The sequence below is a fragment of the Saccopteryx bilineata genome, chromosome 4 (genome assembly GCF_036850765.1).
Source record: "Saccopteryx bilineata isolate mSacBil1 chromosome 4, mSacBil1_pri_phased_curated, whole genome shotgun sequence".
In the NCBI taxonomy this organism is placed as follows: domain Eukaryota; kingdom Metazoa; phylum Chordata; class Mammalia; order Chiroptera; family Emballonuridae; genus Saccopteryx; species Saccopteryx bilineata.
Genome location: NC_089493.1, coordinates 132,330,341 through 132,358,147, shown reverse-complemented (window position 1 = coordinate 132,358,147; position 27,807 = coordinate 132,330,341). Strand labels below are relative to the sequence as shown.

Genomic DNA, 27,807 nt, shown 5'->3' with positions numbered 1-27,807 from the left:
GCAACCATCTCCCATCATTTCTGGCTTCAGGGATAACATGGTAGATTTCGGTCCAACTTCCAGAGCACAGGGAGGAAGCTGCCCCTCACCCATCAAGCAGAGAGGAATGAGTGGAGGGCTGTGTGGAATTAGTCTCTTAAATAAGTACCAAGGAGTGAGCTAGCAATTGGCACATTTTCCCAAAGCACGTCCTACTTTAGACTCAGTTCTGACATGCAGAAATCACTGAGGACAATCAACATCCCAGTCCAGACATTGCTCACCTCAGCTCCCCATGATAGGGCAGCCATGGATGGCACATACTGAAAACTGGAATGGGGAGGGGACAGGCAGGGCCGCATGAGGAAGGCGGCCATGAAAGTCTTGAGATCAAGCACAGCATTCTCAACACTGCGCATAAGGCAGGGACAAGAGGTGAGATCCATCAGTGGAACATTTCTCCCAGTGGAACATTTCTATTCTAGTTCTCCAAAATCACTAATGTTTGAACTTCTACTCTGTGAACAGAAATTAGTTCTCACTCCTCTCCTTTCTCACATCTTCACTAATTTCAGGCAGGACAGACATGCATAGCATCCCAGTATCTCAAAACTGACAAGTCAAAAACTGAATGTGAACTCATGCCCCTATATGTGGTCCTTACTTGCTCCTATCTCTGTGACTGATTAATTCTGTTTCTCTGTCCCACAACCAACCCACACAAAATTTTACCCTTCTCACCCCAACCCCAATTCCTCAAGCCCAGTTCCTTGTGAACTGCAACAGAGCCCTTCTCCACACCCCTCACCCCTCCTCCACACCTACCTTACTGACACCTGGCCATGCCCCTCCTCCAACTCGCCCTCCCTACTGCAGCCACAGAGATCTCCAAAGCAGGTGCACTCACATCACACGTGGCTGCCTCTGCTGTAAGCAGAGTCCAACCTCCATAGAATGCCATGCAAGGCTCTGGAGGGTCCAGGCTTGGCCACTCTCACTTCTCTCCCAGCCTTGTATTTTTTTTTTCCAGCCTTGTATTTTAAGCTCCAGGCACACTGAGCTACTGGCAGCTCTCTGCGTTCTCCACCTCACTACACACCCCTGGCACCCTCTCCCACAGCCTATCTAGCCACTGGGCTTGGGCCTTTCTTCAGGAAGTTGCCCCTGACCTCTCTGGACACCTCCTTTAGACTTCCATTCTTCTGTCCCAGCAATCAGGCACTATACGGAAAGTAGCTGTGTCCATGTCCATCTGCTCTACCAGGAGTGCTCACACCCTGCAGACAAGGACAGCAACATCACTGGGCCCCAGCACCACACACAGCAGATGCTCCAGTCGTGGGATACGTAGGACTGAAAAGCATCTGCGGGTTTCAAAATAGCAAGGCCTTTAGATTTTGGCAACAGATATAATTAAAACACATGATAAATGTACATGGCACCAACATTTAATATATTGAAACACTCACAAATAATTAAAAACTACATGCTAAGGGGTAATACAGAGTTTATTGAATTAATTTTTCTATTTACAACTGAGATCACATCTACATACTATTCTGCTAGTCTACATGGGTACATTATTTCCAACAAGTTTAGACTTACAATGAATGGGCTCAATCATACCCACACAAACACACAGTTTTAAAATAGTAGTGCATACATTATACTCCTCCCATAAAGCCATCTTTAAAAACCTCTAATTTCAAAGGTTTGATTTTGAAGATGAACCAAGATACACACTGTATGATTCTAAAGTCTATTTTAGCCATTTTGTACAGTTGCTATCTTATTGAACTACAGTATATATTTTTTAAAAGGACAGTGATGAGGGGCACCATCTCATGTTAATTCCCTTGCCCCTGCAAAAACCTTTGGCCAAGAGCTATCCATTGAGAAGCCTGGCAGGACCCAGTGAACTTTAGCAGCAACCCCACTGTTGCTTGGAGGTAATGAAGCAGGCCACACCTTCCTCCACGTCTACCACACTACACCACTCACAAATAGTTCTGACATTAGAACATACACTACTGTCCTTAAAGACTCAGCAGCTAGAATAGGGGAAAAGAAAGTCACAGGTGGGTAGGGAAAATGGGCACATGAAGAACCAAGCTGCTCTGTCCGAGATGTGTGCTTGAACTAAATGAACTCAGGAAGCCAACAGCAATAGACCTGCTCAATTCACCTTCCAAATCAGAACAAGACTAAATAGCTGAGGCTTGAGTTGTCTACTATGCATAGGTTCCACCAGTGACGAGGAGCTCATAGGCAGGGTCTCTACTCCTTCTGCACAACACGATGCATGCACACAGCATGCCCAGCAGCTGCGGAAAGAAAAAAACAATGGGAAAGAAAGGCTGAAAACCCTCACAGAGCGTGTATCTATCAAGTATCTCTGTTGGCGATAAAGCTGTCTCCAAGTACAGTGACCTCAAATCATTGAAAAAACAATAAGAACAAGAAAAGCAACAACTAATGAATACATTATCCTTTTTAGAACTAAGTACCAAGTTTTAGCTCCCTCACTCACACCTAAGGGCCATGTGTGAGGCTAGCAGAGAAGCAGGCTCCCCTATGGCTGCCCCACCCCCAGTCTAGAGTAGCATGCACTAAAGCACTGTCTGCAATGTGGACACCTTCTCCAGCTGAGTGGGCAAAATTGACAGCCATGAGCCATGGCCATAAAGGAGCTGTGTTTTTTATTTAAAATTAATTTAAACTTAGACATGTGTGGCTACTGTTTACCACAGTAGACACCAACGGTCTAGAAAGCAGAACAATCAAGACAGTGTGTTGAGGAATTTAATGGTGATCATTCTAGGTATATGAATTTGGGGGAGAGAGGCTTTATAACAAAATTTAGTGCATGAGTAGCCCAAAAATTCTATAGTGGAAACCAATCCTGATACCAAAAAGAAATGTAATTTGAAGGTTTTTGTTTCTTTCACAATTATTTATTATTTCTGAAGTCCAGGCTCAGCTCTGTGGTATTATGCACATACTACTTTATAAGGGTCACTCATCCATCACTTTATTTTATTTTTATTTTTTTACAGAGACAGAGAGAGAGTCAGAGAGAGGGATAGACAGGGACAGACAGACAGGAACGGAGAGAGATGAGAAGCATCAATCATAAGTTTTTCGTTGCACATTGCGACACCTTAGTTGTTCATTGATTGCTTGCTTGTATGTGCCTTGACCGCAGGCCTTCAGCAGACCAAGTAACCCCTTGCTGGAGCCAGTGACCTTGGGTTCAAGCTGGTGGGCTTTTTGCTCAAACCAGATGAGCCCGTGCTCAGGCTGGTGACCTCGGGGTCTCGAACCTGGGTCCTCTGCATCCCAGTCCGATGCTCTATCCACTGCGCCACCGCCTGGTCAGGCTCCATCACTTTATTTTAATAAGCCCTAACCCTTCTGTAGCAGCAAACTGGAGTAGTAATAAAGTCATGTCATGTTATTTTGGATAAGCAAGAAGATTAAACTGGATTAAAGAGAAAATTACTTTAGAATATTTATTTTATTTTAGTGAGAGACACAGACAGATAGGAAGAGATAGGAAGCATCAACTCATAGTTGTGTCATTTTAGTTGTTCACTGATTGCTTCTCACACTCCAGCAGAACCAGTGACCCCTTGCTCAAGCCAGCGACCTTGGGCTCAAGCCAGCGATAATGGGGTCACGCTCAAGCCAGTGACCTTGGACTTTCAAACATAAGACCTTAGCATCCCAAGTCAATGCTCTCTTTATCCACTGTACCACCAGTCAGGCTGGTTCTAGAATTTTGACCTGGCCTTTTACAAAATATAAATAGTAACACACAGCTAAATAGGACTATGTTAATCTGCTGTTCCAACTTTTCATTAGAGTGAAAAAAGTCTGTTATTTGATTTTAAAAGGCAAGGCCCTCTGTATATATGGGGTTAATCTAATGTCAACACAATGTACCCAATTCATAAGCAGGCGTTCACAGTATGATGTAGAAGATCACCAATGAGACATGTGTACAGAGAATAAGGATGTCCTCAATTAGCTATCCATTCAGGGTGTCCACTTGCTGTTTAATCCATCAGTTTCACTACATTAGTATTTGCTAGTGCAAAGCACCTTACAACCATTGAAAAAGTGGATATTGTTGAAAGTTTACTAAGTATTTAATGCCAACTCTAGACATGTTTAGTATCTACTGTATTTCTCCATGTATAAGATGATCCCATATATAAGACGCACCTTAATTTTGGGGCCCTAAATTTGAAAAAAAAAGTATTACATAGTTATTGAACTCAACCCTGGCACACAGGAGAAGTGCCCATCTGCTTCTCCACCCTCTTCCTTCTATCTTGCAGCCAAGGCTCCACTGGAGCAAGTTGGCCCAAGCACTGAGGATGGTTCCATGGCCTCCGCCTCAGGCACTAGAATGGCTCTGGTTGTAACAGAGCAACGCCCAGATGGGCAGAGCATCGCCCCCTGGTGGGCATGCCGGGTGGATCCCAGTCGGGCACATGCGGGAGTCTGTCTGACTGCCTCCCCGCTTCTAACCTCAGAAAAATAAAAACAAATTATTGAACTCAAATTTTATTCATCATAAAATTCATACAACTCATCACTGTCAAAACTCCCATACATTAGCTTGTCCTCATCTGTGTCTGATGACAAATCACTGTATTCAACAGTGAGCACAAAAGCAAGAGCAAAAAAGCGGGAAATGCAAGTAAAAAAATCTGAAGCCACTGTATAAGACACACCCACATTTTAGACCCCAAATTTTTCGAAAAAATGTGCGTCTTATACAATGAGAAATATGGTAAGTCCTAAAGTAATATATTTCTGTTCAACAGCAAAACATTCCTAGAACTGCTATAAAATCAAACACAATTATACTTGCTCAATTTTATTGAAATTTCTGACTAGCTGGAGGGAAAAATCTCTCTTCCCACCCTACTTCTATCACATTCCTTTCAGTAGCTTCTACTGAGTCAGCATTCTAAAGTAAGTATCATTTCTTTTCCCACTTTCATTTCAATTAAGTCAACTTGTATTGATTTAAAAATTTTTTAAAGCTTGACAAAATCCTATTCACACTTGGGAATGAGTCTGTTTAAAACTATTAAGTTCTACACAATAACATCTTATAGTCCAAAACTCATCACTAAGTATTACAAGCCTATTTCCAAAGTTTTGCATAAATGTTCCATGATGCACTGTGTAGGGAACACTATGAGGAAATAGGTGTTGTTATACAAGGTTACTGGAACTGCATACTAAAAACACCTTTTCTCAGAAAAATCTGGAAATACTTATCAAAAAGTCACTCTTACTCTGGCTCCGTAATGTTAGGCAACAATTTTTGCTATTGATTTGTACACACTCAGAATATATTCACTACTTGCATTTCTGTAATAGCAAGACTTACTGTTGGTCAAATAAGTTTGTAAAATACGATTTTTATGTTTGCTTGCTTATAGTTTGCACTGGGGGCTGGGCAGCGCCAGGTATATGTGGTCTGTGAAATTACAAATCTTCCTGCTTGGGAAGGGCCATTGTTTTGCTAATGTTTACTAGAGGAGAGGTTTTTGTGCCAGAAAGTTTTGAAGAGAGCAGAAGAGGCAGAGAGAAGCCATGTTTGCAGAGTGAGAGCAGAGAGAATGCAGGGTGCTAAGGAAGAAGCCATGCTGGCAGAGAAGGGAGAAGGTGTGCAGATGGGGAACCAGAGCTGAGGGGCTTTTGCAAGCTCCGCCTTTGACTTTAGGAGAAACCGGAGAGAATTTTCCTGGTTGTGGAACCAGATAATGTGTCAGGGCTTTGTGAGCTCTGAATGAATGAAGAGGGAAGTGTTTTCTCTGTGTGTTTGCTCGTTGGCAGGTGCAAGACTTTAATAAAGGAATGGCCCACTATTTCTTGGCTCCACTGTTTCTTTACCATCTGTCCAAATTCAATAATAACCTGCATGTGTATGGCCACAACGGTGGTGACTACTGGCTATACACTTACATAGGTGCCTGTCAATGTAGATTAGATTAATTATACTTATGCCACCAAAATGGATCACTATGCAGCTGCAGCAAAATCTTAATTTGTTTCTAAGAAGCAAGCTCCAAAAGTTACATACCATATGACTCCAGGGTAAGGGAAGGAGGCACAGGAGGGAGGATGGGTTACAAAAGGGTAACTAATAGTACCAGGTGGGATCCTGTGATATTGAAACTGTTCTGTATCTTGACTGGTGGTAGTGGATCCAGGAATTTACACAGGTCATAAAATTGTATAGAACTGAATGCATAAACACAGACATGAGAAACCTGAATAAAATTAAGTAAATTGTATCAACGTCAATACCCCGGTTGTGATATACTCTAGTTGTGTAAAATGTTACCATTAAAGGAAGATGGGCAAAGCACAGAAGGGCTCTATTATTTCTTAAAACTGCATGTGAATATATTGTGGAGGAAAAAGGGGCAACATGCTGAACCTGACAATCTCAGGGGAGGCCTGCATGGTGGCCCTGCACTCAGAGACCTACAATAACCACACAGGATAGTCTGAACTCTGAACTAAAAGCAGTTCACTATGGGTAGTTATGTCCTAGGGAGGTATTTTTCTCTAACAAAGGTCAATGCTTACCTTAATTCAGCTTGTTTTCTTTCCCATCTACAATAATGTATCTGGTAACAGGCCTTTGAAATGTAAGAGTAATCTACTTTTCCTGCCTAGCTCATGGCAGACATCCCACCAGAACAGGCACCAACAAACCCCCACTTGTTACAGTTATCACCTAAATCATTAACTGTGAACTGTCTTGTTCCTGCCTAAGTAGAAGAGTCTCGGTGTATGAATTCCTCCCACCCTCCTCTTTGCTTTCTCCACCTCCCTCATCTATCACCAATCAATTTTGTGTAGCCCCCTTACATCTTCTCCTTTGATTCTAATGTATAAAATAAGCAGTGAAACCCATATTTTCTGAAGCACTTTCTCAATCCATTGAGATTTTACAACTGTCGAAAGTTTGGCTCAAATAAACTGGTGAAAAATTCTTACAGGTTTGGAAATATCTTACGTTGACAAAATAATTATCTCAAAAATTTTAAAAAGGCAAGGCACACAATTGCATCCTATAAGTTTTCTATTTGCACAAAAATATGCCTGTCTAACCACACACTACTTCTGGAGGGGTATACAGAAGACTGGTAACAGTCGTGGCCTTTGTCTGGGGACCTGAACATGGAGTCAGGACTAAGAAGGAAGCTTAGCCTTTACTAAATTTGTATTAATTGAAAAAAATATGTATCAAATGGACATTTTCAATTTTAAAAAATCTTCAGAAAGGTTCTTTTCTTCCAAATTAAAAACAAAATAGAACAAAAAGACCTTGAGCTAATCAGGAACTAGCTTCCCAAACTTTGGTTTAAGTTTTTAAGAATTACTTGGAACATTTTTTTTTTCAAAGAATCAAGCCACTCAATTCTAACTACCCATGAGTTCAATCTGAAGGGTTACTTACATATTTTAACTAACTTAATGAATAGTAGTAGTCGAGAAGCAGGAAGGAAAGGAAATAGTCTCAGCCTCCTTCCTTCACACTTGGCACAGAGAACAGAAAAAGCAGCATGACCCTGAGAAGCAGTGCTTCTCAGTGGGGAGAGATGGGTGCTTTCCCCACCAGTCCAGCTTAAGGACAGGCCAGTACCAGGCGGCTCCAGGCACTGACAAGTCTTGTTTTCCCATTTTGTCTGTGCAGCGAACCTACCCACAGTAGAGACTTAAGAGTCTGCCATATCAAAACCTAGATTTTTGTCCACTATGATCAGACCTTTCAAATATGAAATTCATAATAAATCATCTGTTAATTTAAGAGGCTGGATACTCTCAAAAAAATGAAATAACTTGTTGGTTAATGAGCTAATAAGATAAGGGTATAACAACATTTTTAAAATCTCATTCTCTTATATTCAAAACCCTATTATAATAATTAACTAGTACTTTTCATCAGGTTTTTCTTTCTTGATCATTTTGGTCCTACTCAAACCTAAATCATTTAACTAGACCAGAGCAAGGGTCAGCACATGTCTTTTAAAAGGCAATACAGTATAGTAAATATGTTAGGCTTTGTGAACCAAGACACAAAACTGGTCTACTCCAAGTATTCAGCTTTGCCACGCAACACAAAAGCAGTTACGATCATAAACAAGTGCAGCTCACACAAAAAGAGGTCGTGAGCTAGACTTAGCCCACATATGGTCAACTCTCGAACTAGAGCCTTTAATTGGTAAATTAAGCTTTTGAGAAAATTTCTTCTTAAATTCTTCTTTATGCATTAGAACTTCAATGAAAAGTACCTTAACAAACTATATGATTCCATACATAGGTGGGACACAAAAATGAGACTCAAGAGACATGGACAAGAGTGTGGTGGTTACGGGGAGGGCACAAAGAAAACCAGATAAAAGGTGACAGAAGACAATCTGACTTTGGGTGATGGGTATACAACATAATCAAATGTCAAAATGGCTGGGAGATGGGCCCTGGCTGGTTGGCTCAGTGGTAGAGCATCGGCCTGGCGTGTGGGAGACCCGGGTTCAATTCCCGGCCAGGGCACACAGAAGCGCCTATCTGCTTCTCCACCCCTCCCCCTCTCTCCTTCCTCTCTGTCTCTCTCTTCTCCTCCCGCTGCCAAGGCTCCATTAGAGCAAAGTTTGCCCGGGCACTGAGGATGGCTCTGTGGCCCCTGCCTCAGGCGCTAGAACGGCTCTGATTGCGGCAGAGTGATGACCCAGATGGGCAGAGCATCGCCACCTGGTGGGCATGCCGGGTGGATCCTGGTCGGACACATGCGGGAGTCTGTCTGACTGCCTCCCAGTTTCCAACTTCAGAAAAATACAAAAAAAGAAAAAAAAATGGCCGGGAGATGTTTTCTCTGAATCTATGTACCCTAATTAATCAATGTCATCTCGTTAAAATTAGTTGTCTAATTAAAAAAATATATACTATCTATATTAATCTAAAAAAAAAAGTACCTTAACAGTTATACCACAAATCACATTACAAAATCAAAGACAATGCTTGAAACAGTTCTGATGCAACACTACCAATGCTCATCATTAACATTATATTTCAAATTGTATTTACTGTAACTCCTAGAGCTTCCCCACCTCAGGACCTAAAGGGGAGTGCTAATAATATTTCCATGCTATTACATTGTATACTCTAGCCAACTGAAATGTCAAATAACTGTCAGGTTTCTTAACAAGAATTTAGGAATTTAATTTTTTGAGAATCTTAATTCTTCAATTTGTAATTAAAGTACAATGGAGTCATGGTTCAAACTCTAGTGATAGTCGTAAGTCATATTATCCTTGCTCCCCCTCATTTAAAACAAAGGGCATAGATACTGGAGAATCCCAAGTGCCTCCTAGGTGTAACTAGCTCTGTCAAGACTGGCATGCAGGCACAAGAGCTCACTGATCTTTGAGGGTCTCTACCTTTGCTCAGTTTTCTATAGCCATGGCACCTGTGTACATCAGATTTTGAATATCAGAAGTTTAGAACACTTATTGGTACTTTAAAAAAATGAAAACATTAGAGAAACATGTTTTATTACTTAACATGGATAGTTTTTCCTTAAAACTAAAGTTATTTTTTAATTTTCAAAGTCACTAGAGATTTTGGGTCTGTGAAAGCTCTGAATCTCTGACTCAGTTTTTTTGAGTTGAAAACACCAAATCTTTATCAGCTATCACAAGTTACAATAACTTAAGTATAAAATGTGTGAAACTTGAGAAGGAAGATACCTTCTAAGAAGAGCTCCCATGTTTAACTGGGCTCAGATTAAAAATCAAAACAAACAAAAAACAGCCTAGCAGCCATTTCGACACAAGAGCCTTTCATGCAAGCTGCACTTCTGGGAAAAGCCTACATTGAATTACCTGTCTGTACTGAACTTCCTGCCATCTGAGCAGACCTTATAGAGCAGTTCCTGGAGTCCTATTGCAACCAATAGTATGAGGCTTTCCTCAACCAACTGGAGCTGAGCAGCTATATAACCTCCTCAATCAACATATTCACTGACCAATCAGAGTGCCTCCATCCTGACCAATCAGGACAGCATCTTTTGAACCAATCAAACCACAAGGATTTGTAGTCCTCTTTTGCATTAAGACAAACCAATCAGGGACCAGGAGTGGGGATTTATATCCATGTAAGTCAATTCCCCTCTAGCTCTGGGAGCATACTTTCTCTTCCCACCATGCATTTCCGTGGCTGAACTGAAACAGATTTTACCTTGCCAGAGCATATTCCAGAGCAGAATGGCACAAAACAGAGCAACTGGGACAGAGTAGAACACACCATCAAGGAGCAGAGCTGCCTAGCCAGAGGCCTAGCCCCAAGGCCACCTCACAGCCATGCTGTATTCCTGTCAAGTTGTCTGCACTGAGTAAGAAGTTTCCTTCTTCACTGCACCCCAAATTGGGAATTCTTATTGGCGCTGAATTGGTGGCAATGAGTCATCAGTTGACAAATGTACACAAAATTGGCCCCGCTAAAAGAGTTAATGAAGAACTATCTGGCAGGTTAATAAGCTTAACTAGATGATAGACATAACTAAACAATTTTCATCATTCTTCTACATACATGCTGCATATTTCATAAAACCACCATATAGTTCTAAACCTTTCTTAGCTGATTGCTAGCTAGTATGTGTGGCTTTCTTGCTATATGTTAGATTCAGGGAGATGTGCTGTGGCTGGCTGCCAGAGTGTAACTATCAAAGGAGCAAGAACAGGGAGGGCTGATAGGGCCCCTGTGAGGCTGAGAACAAAGAGGTTTATGTTTGAAATTCGCCACTAAGCTAAACCCAGCCCCTGTTGCTATGCTGCGTGCGACCTCCCTAGCGAATAGCTAACTGCCACATCTGCTTCTGTATAATCCTTGCTCACTTAGGATATATAAGGACCTAGCTGTAAGCGCCAGGTTCGACTCCTGTTTGCAGCTCCTTGTGAGTATGGTGTCTCCGGACATCTTGGGAGTTCGCCCCTGTGCAGGTTAAACTGGCCAATAAAGTAACATCTTAACTCCTGAAAGTCTCCGACGTTTGTTCTCGTACCTGGTGGATGCAACATTTTGGGGGCTCGCCCGGGATTCTCCCTTGGCAGAGTTTTGGGTCGGAGACCGGAAGGCAGCTCGAGCTGAGTAAGTATTCACGGAGGATCCTTATTTAGTTTGGCTTTTGGGCTCCGGAGCACACAATCCTGAGGTAGTAGGTGGGATGCTGCTGGTAACCTACCCAGGGTTTTCAGAAGTGGGACGCTGCTCTCTGAAATTTGGATATTTGGATTTGTTAACTTTGGAGTGACTGGTCACATTAGGAATCCTTTTTGCGCAGCGCTGCATTTTGTCTGAGCTCAAATGACTGAGTTGAGTGTGAGAGAGACAAGTGTGTTCCTTGTGTTAATAGTGTGTGTTGTCTGTATCCTACCCTTTCTCATTATTCCTGAGTCATCTAGGATGGGACAACAGGAGTCTGTGCCGGGATCCCCACTTGAGTGCCTGTTGAAGAATTTTTCTGATTTCCAGAAGAGGGCTCAGGGGTATGGAGGTCCGCAGCCGAGTCCAGGTTTCCTCCGGACCTTGAGCCAGCTGGAATGACCTACATTTAATGTGGGATGGCCCACAGAGGGCACTTTTGACCTTCCAACTTTGTTTGCTGTCAGAGCCACGGTCTATATGGCTTCCCACCCAGACCAATACCTGTATATGGATGTGTAGGTAGATACAGCCATTTTGCCTCCTCCTCTGGGAGGCGCCGCCAGCACCAGATGCTGGCCCACGGGCACCTCCTCGCCTCATCTATGTGCCTTTTTCCACTAGTGATTTATACAATTGGAAACATCAGAATCCCCCATTTTCCGAGAAACCTCAGGGACTAATATCTCTCCTTGAGACCATTTTTAGGACCCATCAGCCCACATGGGACGATTGTCAGCAGATTTTACAAACCCTCTTCACTTCTGAAGAAAGGGACAGAATAATGAGAGAAGCTGCTAAGGCGGTATTAGGAGAAGAAAGGGAAACTCAGGAGGGAAGAAGGGAAATAGAAGATGTTCTCCCATCTCAACTTCCTACCTGGGACCCTAATACCGCTGGGGGAAGGGACGCGCTCCTCCAGTATTGCCGGCCTCTGTTGAGGGGGCTCAAGGCAGCAGCTAGAAAGCCAACCAACTTTAGCAAGGGAAGGGAGGAATCTCCAGCAGCCTTTCTAGAAAGACTCATAGAGGCTTATAGAGTATATACCCCTCTAGATCCTGAGGCAGAAGAGAACAGGAGACTAGTAAATATAGCTTTTGTGACTCAGGCCGCTTCAGATATTAGGAAAAAGCTTCAGAAGATAGAGGGATTTGAAGGAGAAAATAGGGCTTTATGGTATACTCCACACTATGCTTGCCCCGAACCCCCTTCCGGACGGCGTCGCATATGCGGGTCTCACTCAGATTATTTTTGTAAAAAGTAGGGTTGTGAGACCCTAGTCAGTAAATTTCAATAGAGTCCACCTAAACCAGGTAATATACCTCGAGAAGCAAACAGACTCCCTAGCCAAGGTAGCCCTTCAGAATAGGAGAGGGCTAGACCTCCTCCTCCTTGAACAAGGAGGACTGTGTGCTGCTTTAAGAGAAGAATGTTGTTTTTACACTAACCACTCTAGAGTAATTAGAGAGAATATCAAGATACTGGCAAGCAGATTAAAGAATAGGAACCTAGAAGAAGACAGCCCTAGCTGGTATGCCTCTATGTTCAAGACTACTCCTTGGTTAACTACCCTCATATCCGCAATTGCTGGACCCCTCCTATTATTATTATTGGCTCTTACCTTTGGACCAATAATCCTTAATAAGCTCCTTGCGTTCGTAAAGGAGAGGGTAGATGTAGTAAAGTTAATAGTTCTGTCCCAACCTTATACCATTCTCCCCACTGGTAAAGAATCAAGGGTTTGATTTATGCCCAAAAGAGATAAGGGAATGTTAGATTCAGGGAGATGTGCTGTGGCTGGCTGCCAGAGTGTAACTATCGAAGGAGCAGGAACAGGGAGTGCTGATAGGGCCCCTGTGAGGCTGAGAACAAAGAGTTTTATGTTTGAAATTCGCCACTAAGCTAAACCCGGCCCCTGTTGCTATGCTGGCCCCTGTTGCTATGCTGCGTGTGACCTCCCTAGCGAATAGCTAACTGCCACATCTGCTTCTGTATAATGCTTGCTCACTTAGGATATATAAGGACCTAGCTGTAAGCGCCAGGCGCGACTCCCGTTTGCAGCTCCTTGTGAGTACGGTGTCTCCGAACATCTTGGGAGTTCGCCCCTGCGCAGGTTAAACTGGCCAATAAAGTAACATCTAAACTCCTGAAAGTCTCCGATATTTGTTCTCGTACCCGGTGGATGCAACACTATACATAAGATCATCATTAAGAATACACAGATTAGGCCTGACCAGGCGGTGGTGCAGTGGATAAAGTATTGGACTAGAATGCAGAGGACCCTGGTTTGAAACCCTGAGGTCGCCAGCTTGAGCGCCGGCTCATCTGGTTTGAGCAAGGCTCACCAGCTTGAGCCCAGGTTGCCTGCTTGAGCAAGGGGTTACTCGGTCTCCTGTAGCCCCCGGTCAAGGCACATATGAGAAAGCAATCAATGAATAACTAAGGTGCTGCAACGAAGAATTAACGCTTTTCATTTTTCTCCCTTCCTGTATGTCCTGACCCTATTTGTCCCTCTCTCTGACACACACTCTCTCTCTCTCTCTCTCTCTCTCTCACACACACACACACACACACACACGAAAAAAAATACACAGATCAGGATTTCACTTAGGAAAAGAAAACTTCCTCATGTTTCGTGATTTTTACCTAAATCAATATGTTTGTACAAACAAAATATGACATATGCTGATCAACAGATCACTGCTATGCCACAAAGTCAATGGTCAGGAGGGCAAAGACTACAGCAAATAAAAAGCTATGCTTCTTATGAATCTTTTCAGGACTGTTTGAATACCAGCAAAGTAAATGATTACCTTCTTGTCATTTAAAAGGCACAGTCTATTAAATATACTATCTTCTGTTCAAACAGAGAGAGAAGCAATCCAAGCAACTTATACGTTAACAATTAAATTGGTTTTATCTAACAATTAAAAGACACTTGAACTATCTTAAAATATATTCTCTAGGCCTGAAGCATATTTCAAGAACAACTAAAAGAACATCTGAGAACTAAATCTGATGCAAAAGATTTTCAATCATTTTCATAAAATGGCTATTCTCAGTTTTAAGACTCTTCTAAAATATTCTGCTAACAGAATCTCTAAGACATACTAAATATTCCTGAGAAACTAGGTATATGAATAGTTTTACTGGGTAGAAAAACAGCTGTCTTTCTTTTTTGTTTTCAGGTGGGGTTGAGGGGTGAGGGACAAGGGTGTGTGTGTGTGTGTGTGTTTTTGGGGGGGGGGGCTAGGAGTAGATAAAGTTAAGGGATAATTAAGTAATTACTCCAGTTACTTTGCATATGCTATTATTAAGGGAACAAAGACAGTTTTCTCTGGCAAGAGTTGGGAAAACAAGTCCCCTCTGCTACCAACAAGAGTATGGTACATGTCCATATGTGCCAAGTGATGTCACGGACTCCTTGATGGTTATCCTTCTAAAAAAAGAAGTTTCAAATATAGAAAAGGTTAGAGCATCAGTTTTTACTAGGCAGTCTTTTCTGTAAAGCAGTAAAATCACTCCTATTAGTATAAGAAACTAGAGTTGTAGTACTAGTTCTTGATTTACGTATATAAACATATAAAACCTTTCATGGCATAGAAATAAGAACTAAAAGGAGAAATAAAAAAGACTAAAGTAAAGCTATTTCCAAACTGAAATAAAGCGATACAATTTTTTAAAATTCTGTAAGTTCTATTAAAATATCTCCCAAAAATACACTATGACAGCCTGACCGGTGGTGGCAGGCTTGAGCATCCGCCCCAGGAGCTGAAGGTCCTGGTTCAAAACCCTGGGGTCACTGGCTTAAGCACAGACTTGCTGGCTTGAGTGTGGGATCATCATTGACATGAGACTAAGGTCACTGGCTTGAGCCCAAAGGTTACCAGATTGAGCAAGGGGTCACTGGCTTGGCTTGATTCTCCCTGATAAAGGCACATACGAGACATAATCAATTAAAAAAAGAAAAAAAGAGTGAAGCAACTACAAGTTGATGCTGCTCATCTTTCTCCCCCTTGCTGACTCTTCCCCCCTCTCTAAAACAAAACAAAACAAAATACACACACACACACATATATACAGTAACAATAGTTTGTATTTTGAACAGGTCACTTACTAATCAAGTAAAAAAAATAAGGCAAACAGTTCTTTCATTCATGGTCCCCCCTATCCAGACCTCTGGCTTCTTGAAATTATTCTGGGTCTAGGTCTAGAAACAGGAAACATAAGTTGGAAACTAGTGTCTAGTATCTGAATCACTTTCAAGTTGCCCACACACACAAAGATAAACTGCATTCAGGATTGACCTCAGAGAATTAGAACATTCTGGTAACAACTGCTTGGCTAGCTGTGCTCACCTGGATAGCTGCAAACGCCAGTGCTGCCCAGATAACGTGCATCATGATTTCCTGTAGCTTCTTCACAACCAGAGCCTCACAGCCCTGAAACACACAAGGTCATCCTCATTAGATGTCTCTTTTAAAACTGAAAGCTGTAAGGTCACTGGCAGAAATGGAAATGACAAAAACTAAAAGACAAAAAAAAAGAAGACAATGCATTTAAAAATGATTTACAGTAAAATAAAACAGCTTTAAAGATAAGCAAAAGTCACAGGGACGTAAACTACAGCATAATATAGTCAACAATACATAACTCTGTATAGTGCCAAGTGGGTACTAGGCTTATTGAGGAGATCACTTTGTGAGTTATATAAATGTATAATCAGTAAACTATACACCTGAAACATAATACTGTGTCAACTGAAACTGAAAAACCTTTTTAAAAGTGTAATTAAAAAGACAACTATAATCTATACATATTTTAAATCCTTTAAAAAAAAGAATTGAAAGCAGGGACTCACAAAAATATCTGTATGGCTGTTTTCACAGCAGCATTAATCACAACAGCCAAAAGGAGGAAGCAACCAAAGTGTCTATTCATGAATGAATGGATATGCAGAGTGGTACATCCATACAATAGAATGTTATTCAGCCTTCAAAAGGAATGAAATTCTGATTCATACTACACCATGGATGGACTTTGAAGATAGCATACTGATTAAAAAAATAGGCCAGGACAAGTATTATATGATTCCTTATGTGAGGTGCCTAAAACTGTCAAATTCATAGACAAGGAAAGCAGAAGGGTGGCACAGAATGGAGAGCTGTTTGTTTATTTATTTTATTTATTTACTTTTTTTTTAATTATTAAGTGGGAGGCAGGGAGGCAGGGAGGCAGAGAGACAGACTCCTGCACGCACCCCAACTGGGATCTACCTGGCAAGCCCACTAGGGAGTGATGCTCTGCCCATCTGTGTTGTTCCGTTGCTCATCAACCAAACTATTTTAGCACCTAAGGTGAGGCCATGGAGCTATCCTCAGAGCTCAGGACCAAGTTGCTCAAACCATTTGAGCCATTGCTGCAGGAGGGGAACAGAGAAAGAGAATAAAGAGAGAGAAAAGGAAGGGGAAGAGTAAGGGGGAAGGGAGGAGAAGCAGATGGTCGCTTCTCCTGTGTGCCCTGACAGGAAATTGAACCCAGGACATCCATACGCCAGGTCAATGCTCTATCTACCTCTGAACCAATCGGCCAGGGCTGAGAGTTATTTCATGTTTATAGAGTTTCGGTGTGCAAGAGGGAGAGTTCGTTCTGGAGATGGATAGTGATGAATATACTCAATCCTACTGAGCTCTGCAGTTAATGGTTAAGATAGATTGTAAAAAAAAGACAAGCAAAAGAGAGTAGAAAAGAAGTTCCAGGTAGAGTTGATTCACAGAAAAAAACAGGTCACCAGGCTAGCTTCAAGCTTTGGCCAGGAAATTGAACTCACTTCGGCGTAGAGGTTGGAGGGGTAGCTCAGGCTGCCGTTGCAGCTGCTGGCTGTCTCTCTGCAGCAGCTGAGAGGGACACTCTGATTTTTGGTTTCTTTGAACCAGTTTGTATTTTCCCAGTCTGAGTAGTTGTGAATTCCACAACAGTGCAGCTAATAGAAAAGAGAACAGAAATAGTACTCACAAACTACACATACCTGTGTTGAACTTTAGAGTTCTGTGTACTACACAGCTTCAAATTACTCTAGAACAGTGATATCCAACAGAACTTTCTGCATTGATAGAAATCTTCTATGTCTGCATGTCCAATATGGTAGCCACTAGCCACATAAGCTATTAAGCACTTAAATGTGGCTGGTGTAAATAAGGAACTGAATTTTTTAATTTTAATGTAAATAGCCACATACAACTAGTGGCTCTAGGCCCTCTATATGAAAAGCACATTGCCCACAAGAGGTAGAAGTTTATAGCTAAGAAAAGTCTTACTATCTTACATGTGAAGTGCCTGATTCTTAAGTGAGTATTATTTCCAATGACAGAGTGCTTAAATAATTTGTTTAAAATATCTGTAATTTGCTTTAAGATAACCTAGCAAGAGATATTGTGTGGGTAATAGATGAAACAAGATTGATAGAAAACCAACAACTTTGGCGGTAAGTCTATGGGCACACAGATCTACTATATTATGTATCTCCATGTCTTTCAAATTGTCCACAACATATTTTTACTGTTTTCTGTTAGCTCTTCTAGTCTTGATTTTAAAAGATATAAGAAGACCTCCCACCTCCTCTTAAGACATCTGCATTCCTACCTTTCCTGTAATACATACCTCTCATCCATTTTCCTCTCTAGCTAATTAATTTGCAGGATGGTAGGAGGAATCAGATTCATTTTACCTGACTTTGACTAGGTGATGGTGAAAAAACTTTTCAAGGGTGAAGATAAAGGTATGGAACACATCATGAAGTTAACCATGACTGTAAAAGTACATGGCTAGTTTACACAGTAATAGCAGAGTAAGGTTCATGTTGATCCAATAGTGACTGGCCCTCAAAAACAAATTTGCTGCAGGAGAGCTCACCTGTCTCTGTACATAATCAATAGCCCGGCTAGCAGCATCAGGATTGGCTCCATTGTAGGTCTTGTATACTTTCTGAATGCTGCGGTCAACCTCATTTTCTACCTGAATCAAACAAAGAATTCAGTCCCTCTAAAATACTAGTAAAAGTAATATTAGTCAAGGCTCTAGCTAAAATACCTACATGGCATATTTACAAAGTTATCACATAGCTCTGTAAATTTCTTATAAGAAAGAGTTTTCTCCCTTCCTGCCTCTATACAGATCCAGGTGAAAATCCAGACATTTTTTTTATCACATAGATTACACAATCCAAGAGAAGACTGTAAAATGACAGGTTAACAATACACTCAGAGAGAACAGCAGTAGAGCCCTGAGGCAGAAGTCCCAAATCATACATGGGCTGCTTTCTTTTCTAAGTTTTCAGTGTTGCCTCTGAAGACCTACTCATAGCCTAAAGGAGTTAAAAATAAAGTACCTAAAACCACCACATGGTACTTTCGGGACAATTCATTAGACTAGACTTGGCCAAATATGCAAAAGTAATCAGCAGGTAAAAATGTCAGTCCTTGGAAATGACACTTTGCCAATTACTTACAGTGACAAGAAAGTGTCACTTAATAAACTCTGTACCTGATTCTTTTTACCCTTTTAAGATGATTAGAGTTATTTGTTAATTTTATCAGTGATGTCAGGAGACTATAAAGTTGATAACCAGATCATATGCAGGAACATAATCCACTGTATTCTTTTCTTTGGCATACTTGCCTGGTACCTTATCTATCAATGATCTGAATATTAAATTGGCATATCATGCCTTTGACTTAAAACCATACCTAATAATGACAGTATTATGCCTTTATAATCTAGTTCTAAACATATACCCCAAATAATTAACTTAAAGCAGCCTCTTTAGCCTTAAGTGGTACTATATGTAGAAATTAAAAACAAGTAAAAAAAAAAGAGAGAGAGAGAGATAAGAAAATAAAAAGAAATGACTAGGAAAGGGGAATGAGAAGAAGGTAGCAGCTGACAACAGTCGTCACGGTGTTTGAGCAGGTGGGAACATCGTTCCTCAGGATGGAATAGAAGGTAGGATCACAACTCACAACTGTCTTTTTATGTCCAGCACAATGCATTTTTAAGAGATAATGGAAAGTAAAACAGAAATCAGGAAACTTCTATTTCCTTTCTCACAGAAAGCCTTGAGCTGAGGAAATCTGAACAGAATTCTCAGCTGACCAATTATTCAGCTATAGTGCATTTGGAGATAATTTAAAGAAAACTAAATACCTACAAACTAGAACAGTAGTAGAATTAACACTTTGCTATACAAAATGAGAACTAAATAAGGCGCCTGACCAGGCGGTGGCGCAGTGGATAGAGCACTGGACTGGGATGCAAAGGACCCAGATTCAAAACCACAAGGTTGCCAGCTTGAGTGTGGGCTCATCCTGCTTGGGCATGGGCTCACCAGCTTGAATGCGGGGTTGCTGGCTTGAGTGTGGGATCATGGACATGACCCCATGGTCGCTGGCTTGAACCCAAGGTCGCTGGCTTGAGCAATGGGTCACTCAGTCTGCTGTTGTAGACCCCCGGAAAAGGCACACATGAGAAAGCAATCAATGAACAACTAAGGTGCCACAAAGAAGAATTGATGCTTCTCATCTTTCTCCCCTCTTGTCTGTCTGTCCCTATCTAATCCCTCTCTCTGTCTCTGTCACAAAAAAAAAACAAAAAAAAAAAAACTGAATAGGCAATATAAAATGTTTACTTTGATAAATGAATTTGTTCTATTTCACCTAAAACACTTAAACCACTTTTTGAAACACATAAACTATAGCAGACAACATACCTTTGCTCTGTAAATGTATCCCAAAACCACCACCACAACTTCTGTGACAAAAACTAAGAGCAGAATGATGACAAACTGCAAGGAAACATTGTCAGAAATTAAATACCAATGAAAAAATAGCACTAAATACTTCTGATAAAAACAATGATCTAAGATAATGCTAGAAGTTTAAGACAAGTACTAATTATGTTCCAATTATATGAGCCAATCTATGGAGTATCATGCTCAATTCAAAGCAAGTAACACAAGTGAAATATTCCCACACACTATGACAACACATGGGTCAGTGAATGACTTACCGTGGCCAGTCCACAGTGGCTTTCCCGGATGGTGGCACAGCAGCCAATTAGCCCAATAATGAAGAGCAGTGCTCCTACAGCTATGATCACCATGGCAGGGATTAGAGTGTACACATCTTCAAAGAAGTGGTCATAGTCATCATAAGTGATAAAGACATAGGCTCCCACGTAGCATAAAATGCCTGCTGCCCCCTGTAGAAAACAAGGTCAGAATGCTGGTAAGTCTCTAAGGCCTGTTAGTAAAACGTTCCGACCATTTCTTAGTTGGTTATAATTCAGTGATATTTCCTATCACTTTAAGATCTGTACACTTTTTCTCAGAGGCTGAAAAGTCTCCTATTATTCATTAGTAAGATTACATTTTTTTACTGAAGTTAAAAAGTTTTCTAAACTCCCTCTATTTTTCAGTAACTGCTGGTTAGGAGCATGAATTGAGTAATACGGATGATGAGAATGAATCCCCCACACAAAACAAGGCTTATCTGTAGCTTAATTATAGTCCAGTACAAACCAATGGGGTGGGCAGGGGTATACCTTTGCTTATCATGGCTGCCCTCAATAAATGACAAAATTAGATACAAGTGTCAGAGCCAGGATGTGAACCCAGAAAAATATGACTCCAGAATCTGCATTTATAACCTCTATCTACCCACCTGGGGAAAGAAAATACAATAATAACTAGTAACCATGATACCCATTTCCGAAAACTTGCTGTCCTAGCTGAGGCTGTGAAATGGTAAAGCCAAAGGGTTAGTTATACTGAACTTTGCAAAGTCTTAGGTCTACTTAGTCTTTAGAATAGAGCCCCTCAAACTGATGCGAACAGAAATCACCTGAGATCTTATTAAACTGCAGACAGACTCAGTAGGCCTGGGGCAGGGCCTAAGAGTCTTCATTTTCAACAAGTTCCCAGCAGCAGTGAAGCTTTAAATTAAGTTCTAGGACTACAACTTAACTAACAAGAACATGGAGTACCTAAAGGGGAAATGATGCTGTACGTCAGAACAGAGGGGCCTTATTTCAGCTGCTGCTCCAGCCACCATTCTCCAACTGTAGAATTTTACACACATCCTTCTCTAGCATTGTCGATTTTGCTATCATTGTGCACCAGCTCAATGCTAACAGCCCAATGCCACTTGTTTATATGATAAATCCCTGAGTTACAAACACACAACTTGCATACAACTCTTACTCAAGAACAGAGCACCATAGAGCTACTGGTAATCAGCTGCAGTTGGACATCAGTGAAAATGATATCATAGAGTTACTTAACTACATGGCAAAGAACTAACCAACAAACTTTATGAAACTAGAGCAGCAGATGACAGCATTTAGTTAAGAAAACAGGGATCTTGAAACTCCAGAACTGAGAAAGTTTTCTACAAGAGTTAGCTGATGCTTTTTGTCTCACTGAAGCAGGAATGGCAAAGTTAGAGGAGCAAAATCCTGTTACAGAGAGGTTCACTAGAGTTTACTGTACAGTTACCGAAGGCCTGAGATGCTACAAGGCCATTTATGATGAGAAAAAGAAAAGCTCTGTACAAACCACCCTGGATGCCTCTTCAAGAGACTGACTCCAGCAGCAGAATCAAACCCTGACTCAGCCTCTTCAACAAGTCCGTCATCTTCTGCATCATCCAAGATTGGTCAAGGTTGTATCCTACCTATCTCATTCCTAACCCAGGGCCTGCCTGTATGGAAATGAGCAAATACGGTGTGATGCTAAGTATTAAAACATTTGGTTTAATGAATTATCATTTGTAGAGAACTTCGAGACCTTCGTAAGAAAATAGTTATTTCATCATCCTTTAAAATTTGACATAACTCTGTCTGGGTAGTTCAGCTGGTCAGAGCATCATCCAGTGCACCAAGGTTGCATGTTTGATCCCCAGTCAGGGCACACACACAAATGGACCAATGAGCACATAACTAAGCAGAACAAATCTCTCTCTCTCTCTCTCTCTCTCAATTAATCAGTAATCAAGTAATCAATCAATATTTAACATAAATAATAAAACTTCAAAACAGTTTCCACAATGACACTGGAAAATAATTCCTCTCAACCTGAAAACTCAGTTTATTTCTGACATCTTTGGCACCAGTCAACTGGCTTGGGCACCATCATTAGATTTTCTTACACTAGGTCACTGGAAGCACTGTCAGATCTGGTATAAAAAGACTACATTTATGTAAAGTTGAGAAAATAATTTAAATTTTTAAAAATAACATGGACTTTCACTGAAGACAATTAGAATAATGGAGGCAATTTAAAAATATATATTATTTTTAGAAGTTATGGTCAAGATGGTGGAATAGGTAGACACCATAACCACATCAAAATTACAACTACATTATAGAACAATCAACCTGGAGAATCATCTGAAGATTAGTTGAACAGAACTCCTATAACAGGATACACAGAAGTCACATCGAGACTTAAGTGTGGGAAAGAAAGGCTCTTAACATGAATAAATTTTGGCAAAACCTACTTTCTCTAAAACAAAGAGACTTTTAGCAGAACTTACTTTTTCTGAAAAGACTCCCTATTCCTGGCCTTGAGGCTGGTCTCCCAGACTGTGGCCTTGGGCTAGCTTTGCAAGGTTGCAAGTGTTCCCAGAATGTTTCTCCCTGAATTAACCCTATAGAAAAACATTGTAAGACAGTGTGTTTCACTGCTCTGTTTTACTGCTATGCTTTCTCTCCTCCCCATTCCTCCATCAGTATGTAATTCTGCCTATAAAACCTAATCCCAAACTGTGTTCCTTGTCACATTGATTTGAAAAACTCTGGCCTCCATGTGGTCCATGCGCCGGCATTAAAGACTCCTTAATTTCTTAATTTGGCTAATTGATTGTGTGTGTGGCAAGACGTCTGTTTCTCGCTGTTCTGATACAACAAAGACTGGCAGGAGGGGTAGAGAGATGTAATGGACTGTCCCCACACCCACATGAGGTGGCTAAGAATCTGAAGGGCTGTCTCAGCTGTAGAGGTACACCTCAGACCACCTCCCCATGGGTCCCAGCCCTGAACTAGGCTCCCCAGCCTAAAGTATAGTGCCAGAGAGGAGCCATTACAGCATCTGGCTGTGAAAATCAGCAGGGATTTTGTCCCTCTGGGTGAAGCCTAGAAACCCAAGTGTCCTCTTAAAAGGGACACCACACAAACTCTTGCTCACAGGCATTTACCTTGGGCTTAGGACAGCAGCTCAGGGGGCACCAGAGACATAGAGAGAAAAACTGAGTTCTATAGCTGAGGGCCAGGGTTGGAGAAACATCCACCATGGTCCCTGTGTGGAGCCCTTCCCACACATGGCCAAATCTGAATCTCCATTAGCTAGGTGAACACCACTCAACCAACCCTGACAACTTCCTGAGAACCTGCCCCACCACAAAGTTCTGCAGGCCCCAAGCAAGTGGTAGCTGGCCTTGGTGAACCCTCAGACTTTTGTTGACTGGCATCAGGCTCAGCACTGGTAACATCTAAATCAGTATTAACCTGGTTAACGCTACTCACACCTCACCTTACTGATTCCCTGATACTCTACCACACCCACATGTGCATGTTCAGGGCTCTTCCAGAGGCTGAACCTTATGGGAAGGCAGCAGCAGCTTTCAGGGTGCCCTGGGTCTTTTGCTGACTGTTGCAGGCATGGTGCTGATGGCATGGTCCCTCCCATGGACATCCAGGATGAGTAGAGGCAGCTAACAACTATGTATCACTTTGTGGCTCCTAACAGGTCAGCCACAAACAGTGTCTGACACTGGCCTGTATGAAAGACCCTCCCAAGAGACCCTAGACACAACATAGCCAGTGGCCAACTTTAGACCACAAGAGAGCACTATCCAATTAGCTCTACAAGTGGCACACCCAAAGGGTGGTCTTGGCAAGCACCAGCCTGGTTCAGGCAAACCCCACCATTTGGAGTCAACCCCCACACAGCACCTTGGATGTTGTGGCAATAACATGACCTTATAGACAGTCAGCCTGTCAATGGGGGAGGAAGGGCTCAAAGGGCTGACAGAAAGTTTGAAAAGTGACAAACCACAGCTGTGCAGCCCCTTATCAGCTCCCTGAAATAACTTGCAACACAGGCAAGAAAAACGGGATATGTGAACACTCAGGGACAAACAGTACAAACCTCTTCTCATATCCCCTCTCCTCCTGGAGACACAAAAGTCATGTAGGTCTGCAGACAAGTCAAAGAAATCAGGCATATTTCACATGACAGCCAAAGCTGTAAGACTCAGAAAAACTAACTTCCAGGAGCTTATGTTTTGTTGCTTTTTTGGGGTCATGCTGCTCCATCAGCTAATAAATCCCCCTTCCTCCAGCACTTGTCTGAGTGTTTTTGTCCTCTGGGAGTTGCTCCTTTGGTCCTGCAACATCAACACCACCCAATAACATGCCAAGAGCAATCGAGGCTCAATTACAACAGGACACACACAACACACAACTCACAGAAGGGACACTTCTGGGCACCCAGATCAGATGATGGAGACTGCTCAAAAGGGCCCCAGAGGACACCTACTATATAGGAAACCCTGACAAGACTGAAAAGACATAGCAGCTCTACCTAATACATACAAACACACACAAAGAGGCAGCCAAAATGGGGAGACACAAACATATCCCAAATGGAAGAACAGAAGAAATCCCCAGGGGAAAAGAAACCTAAATGAAATGGAGGCAAGCAATCTACCAGAAACAGAGTTCAAAACAATGATTATGAAGATATTTAAGAAAGTTAGTAAGAACTTCAACAAAGAGACAGGAAACATAAAAAAGGACATAGAAACTATAAAAAGGAAACAGTCTGTAATGAAGACTACAATAACTGAAATGATGAATATACTGGAAGGAATCAATAGCAGATTAGCTGAAGCAGAGGATTAAATTAATGATCCTGAAGATAAGGTAGCAGAGACACCCAGTCAGAACAGCAAGCTGATTTTGTCAAATGCTTTTCTACATTTATTGATATGACCATATAATTTTTATCCTACATTTTGTTTACACAGTGTATCACATTGATTGAATTGTGGATACTGTTCTAACCTTGATTCCCTGGAATAAATCCCACTTGATCATGGTGTATGATCTTTTTAATGTATTGCTGAATTTGATGTGCTAATATTCTGTTGAGGATTTTTGCATATATGCTCATCAAGAGATACAGGCCTGTAAATTTTTTTTTTTGTATTTTTCTGAAGTGAGAAGCAGGGAGGCAGAGAGACAGACTCCTGCATGCACCTGACTGGGATCCATCCAGCATGTCCACCAGGGGGCAATGCTCAGCCCATTTGGGGCATTGCTCTGTTGCAACTGGAGCCATTCTAGCACCTGAGGCAGAGGCCATGGAGCCATCCTCAGCACCTGGGCCAACTTTGCTTCAATGGAGGGTTGGCTGTGGGAGGGGAAGAGAGAGAGAGAGAGAGAGAGAGAGAGGGGGGAAGGAAGGAAGGAGAGGGGGAAGGGAGAAGCAGATGGCACTTCTCCTGTGTGCCCTGGCTGGAACTGAACCCAGGACATCAACATGTCTGGCTGACACTACCACTGAGCCAATTGGCCAGGGTCTCTTTCTTTGCAGAATTCTTACCTGGTTTTTGATTTAGGATAATGTCTGCCGCCTAAATAAGCTTGGGAGTCTTCCCTCCTCTGGAACTTTCTGAAATCATTTAAGGAGGATAGACATTTTTCTTCTTTAAATGTTTGGTAAAATCCACCGGTGAAGCCAGAAGCCATCCAGTCTAGGACCTTTGCTTGTTGTGAGTTTTTTTTTTTATTACTGCTTCAATTTCATTAGTTGTAAGTGGTCTGTTCAGATTTCTTATTTCTCCTTGTTTTAGTGTTAGAATGTATATTTCTAGAAATTTATCCATTTCTTCCAGACTATCCAATTTGTTGGTGTATAGTTGTTCATAATTTTCTTATAGCTTTTGTATTTCTGTGGTCAGCTGTTATTTCTCTTTCATTTCTGACTTATTTGGGTTACCCCCCTCTTTTCTCATGATTCTCATTAAAGGCTTATCAATCTTGTTTATATTTCCAAAGAACCAGCTTTTGGTTTCATTGATCTTTTGTATTGTTCTTGTAAACTCTATTTCATTTATCTCTGTTCTTTGTCTTTGTTTCTTGTTCTTTGTCTAGTTCCTATTAGGTGTAAGGTTAGATTTTTCTTGTTTCTTAAAGTGGGCTTATAATGCTATGATTTTTCCTCTTAGGACTGCTTTCACTGTATCCCATATAGATTTCTGTTGTTGTGTTTTCATTTTCATTTGTCAGGCAGTGGTGGAATTCAAATAATTTCACAACCTGTTCTCTGCCCTAATGACCATTTTAAGTATAAAAAACCAATATACCAGTAGTTTTATTATTTCATGCATATAATAAATAAGAATAAAAGAGGTGCACAAAACTAGATTATGTTCTAAGAAAGAATTTTAAAATATTAATGAAAAATATTATATAATACTCATAATCTCAGGGGAATTTGGGGCATAACATAAATCTAAAACAAACAACAGCTTGTCACCCCTTGGTTGTCAGGCATTTTTTCTCTTTATATTTTTGTTTACTGAAGTAACAAATGAAAGGGAATTAAAATGTACTATTTCATCAAAGGTATAATGAGTTTTATGAAATTAATAAATATTACAAGCATAGTTCCCATCAAATTTTTTCACCTATAGATGGAATTAACATTATTACTATAGGCACTTAGAATACACTGTTGCACAAATGAACGAATGTTAAAAAAGAGTAAGAAATGTAAATTTGTGATTTCCACTCTGGCAAAATTCACCTAGCCTCAGCAGCCGCCCACCTTAGAAAGAACCCTGATTATAGGTGCCGTTTTAACAACTGGTTTGCCAAACTCAACAAAAAATTAGGTATTGGTTCTGCCAAACCGGTGCAAATTGGGTGAACCCCACCACTGTCTCACGGTATCTTTTGATTTCTTCCTTAATTTCATTGTTAACCCATTCATTGCCTTAGGGCCTATACACTGTTCTGTCTTGAGTGCTCCCACCTTCTTAAAAATCACCCCAAAACCAGATCCTTCTTATACTCCAGATTAAATTTCTCTTTTTGTACAAGACTTCTTTTTTTTTTTTTTTTTTTTTTTTTTTTGTGGCTGTAGATTTTTTTATTTGCATTTCCCACTGTTTCATATTTGTTTTTGCGCTCATTGTTGAAGACAGTGATTCGTCATCAGACACAGATGGGGACAAGCTAATAGATAGGAGTTTTGACAGTGATGAGAAGTTGTATAAATTTTTTGATAAATAAAACGAGTTCAATAACTTTATGTAATACATTTTTTCAAATTTCAGGCCCCAAAGTTAAGGTGCGTCTTATACATGGGGAAACACGGTAAAACAAACTATCAATTGTTTATAATAGCATCCTATAATGGATGTTAAGACATTTTACTTGTTATATTCTTTGTACAAGACTTCTTTACCAACCAAAGGCAGTCACTCAATCACTCTATCATATAACTCAATTACTTCTGCTGCATAACACATC

General features: G+C 41.1%; 1 protein-coding gene across 1 annotated transcript in view; it reads right to left on the bottom strand.

The window, feature by feature from the left end:
- Positions 1-1,469: 1,469 nt before the first annotated feature.
- TSPAN3 (tetraspanin 3) overlaps positions 1,470-27,807 on the bottom strand; it is a 37,325-nt gene continuing 10,987 nt past the window's right edge. Inside the window, exons 2-7 of the mRNA XM_066278301.1 lie at positions 20,278-20,469; positions 19,979-20,053; positions 18,127-18,228; positions 17,045-17,197; positions 15,573-15,656; positions 1,470-2,303 (exon numbers count right to left, since the gene is read on the bottom strand). Of these exons, the coding sequence (XP_066134398.1) occupies positions 2,211-2,303; positions 15,573-15,656; positions 17,045-17,197; positions 18,127-18,228; positions 19,979-20,053; positions 20,278-20,469 (699 nt within the window). The 3' untranslated portion in view covers positions 1,470-2,210. The remainder of the gene's footprint in view (positions 2,304-15,572; positions 15,657-17,044; positions 17,198-18,126; positions 18,229-19,978; positions 20,054-20,277; positions 20,470-27,807) is intronic.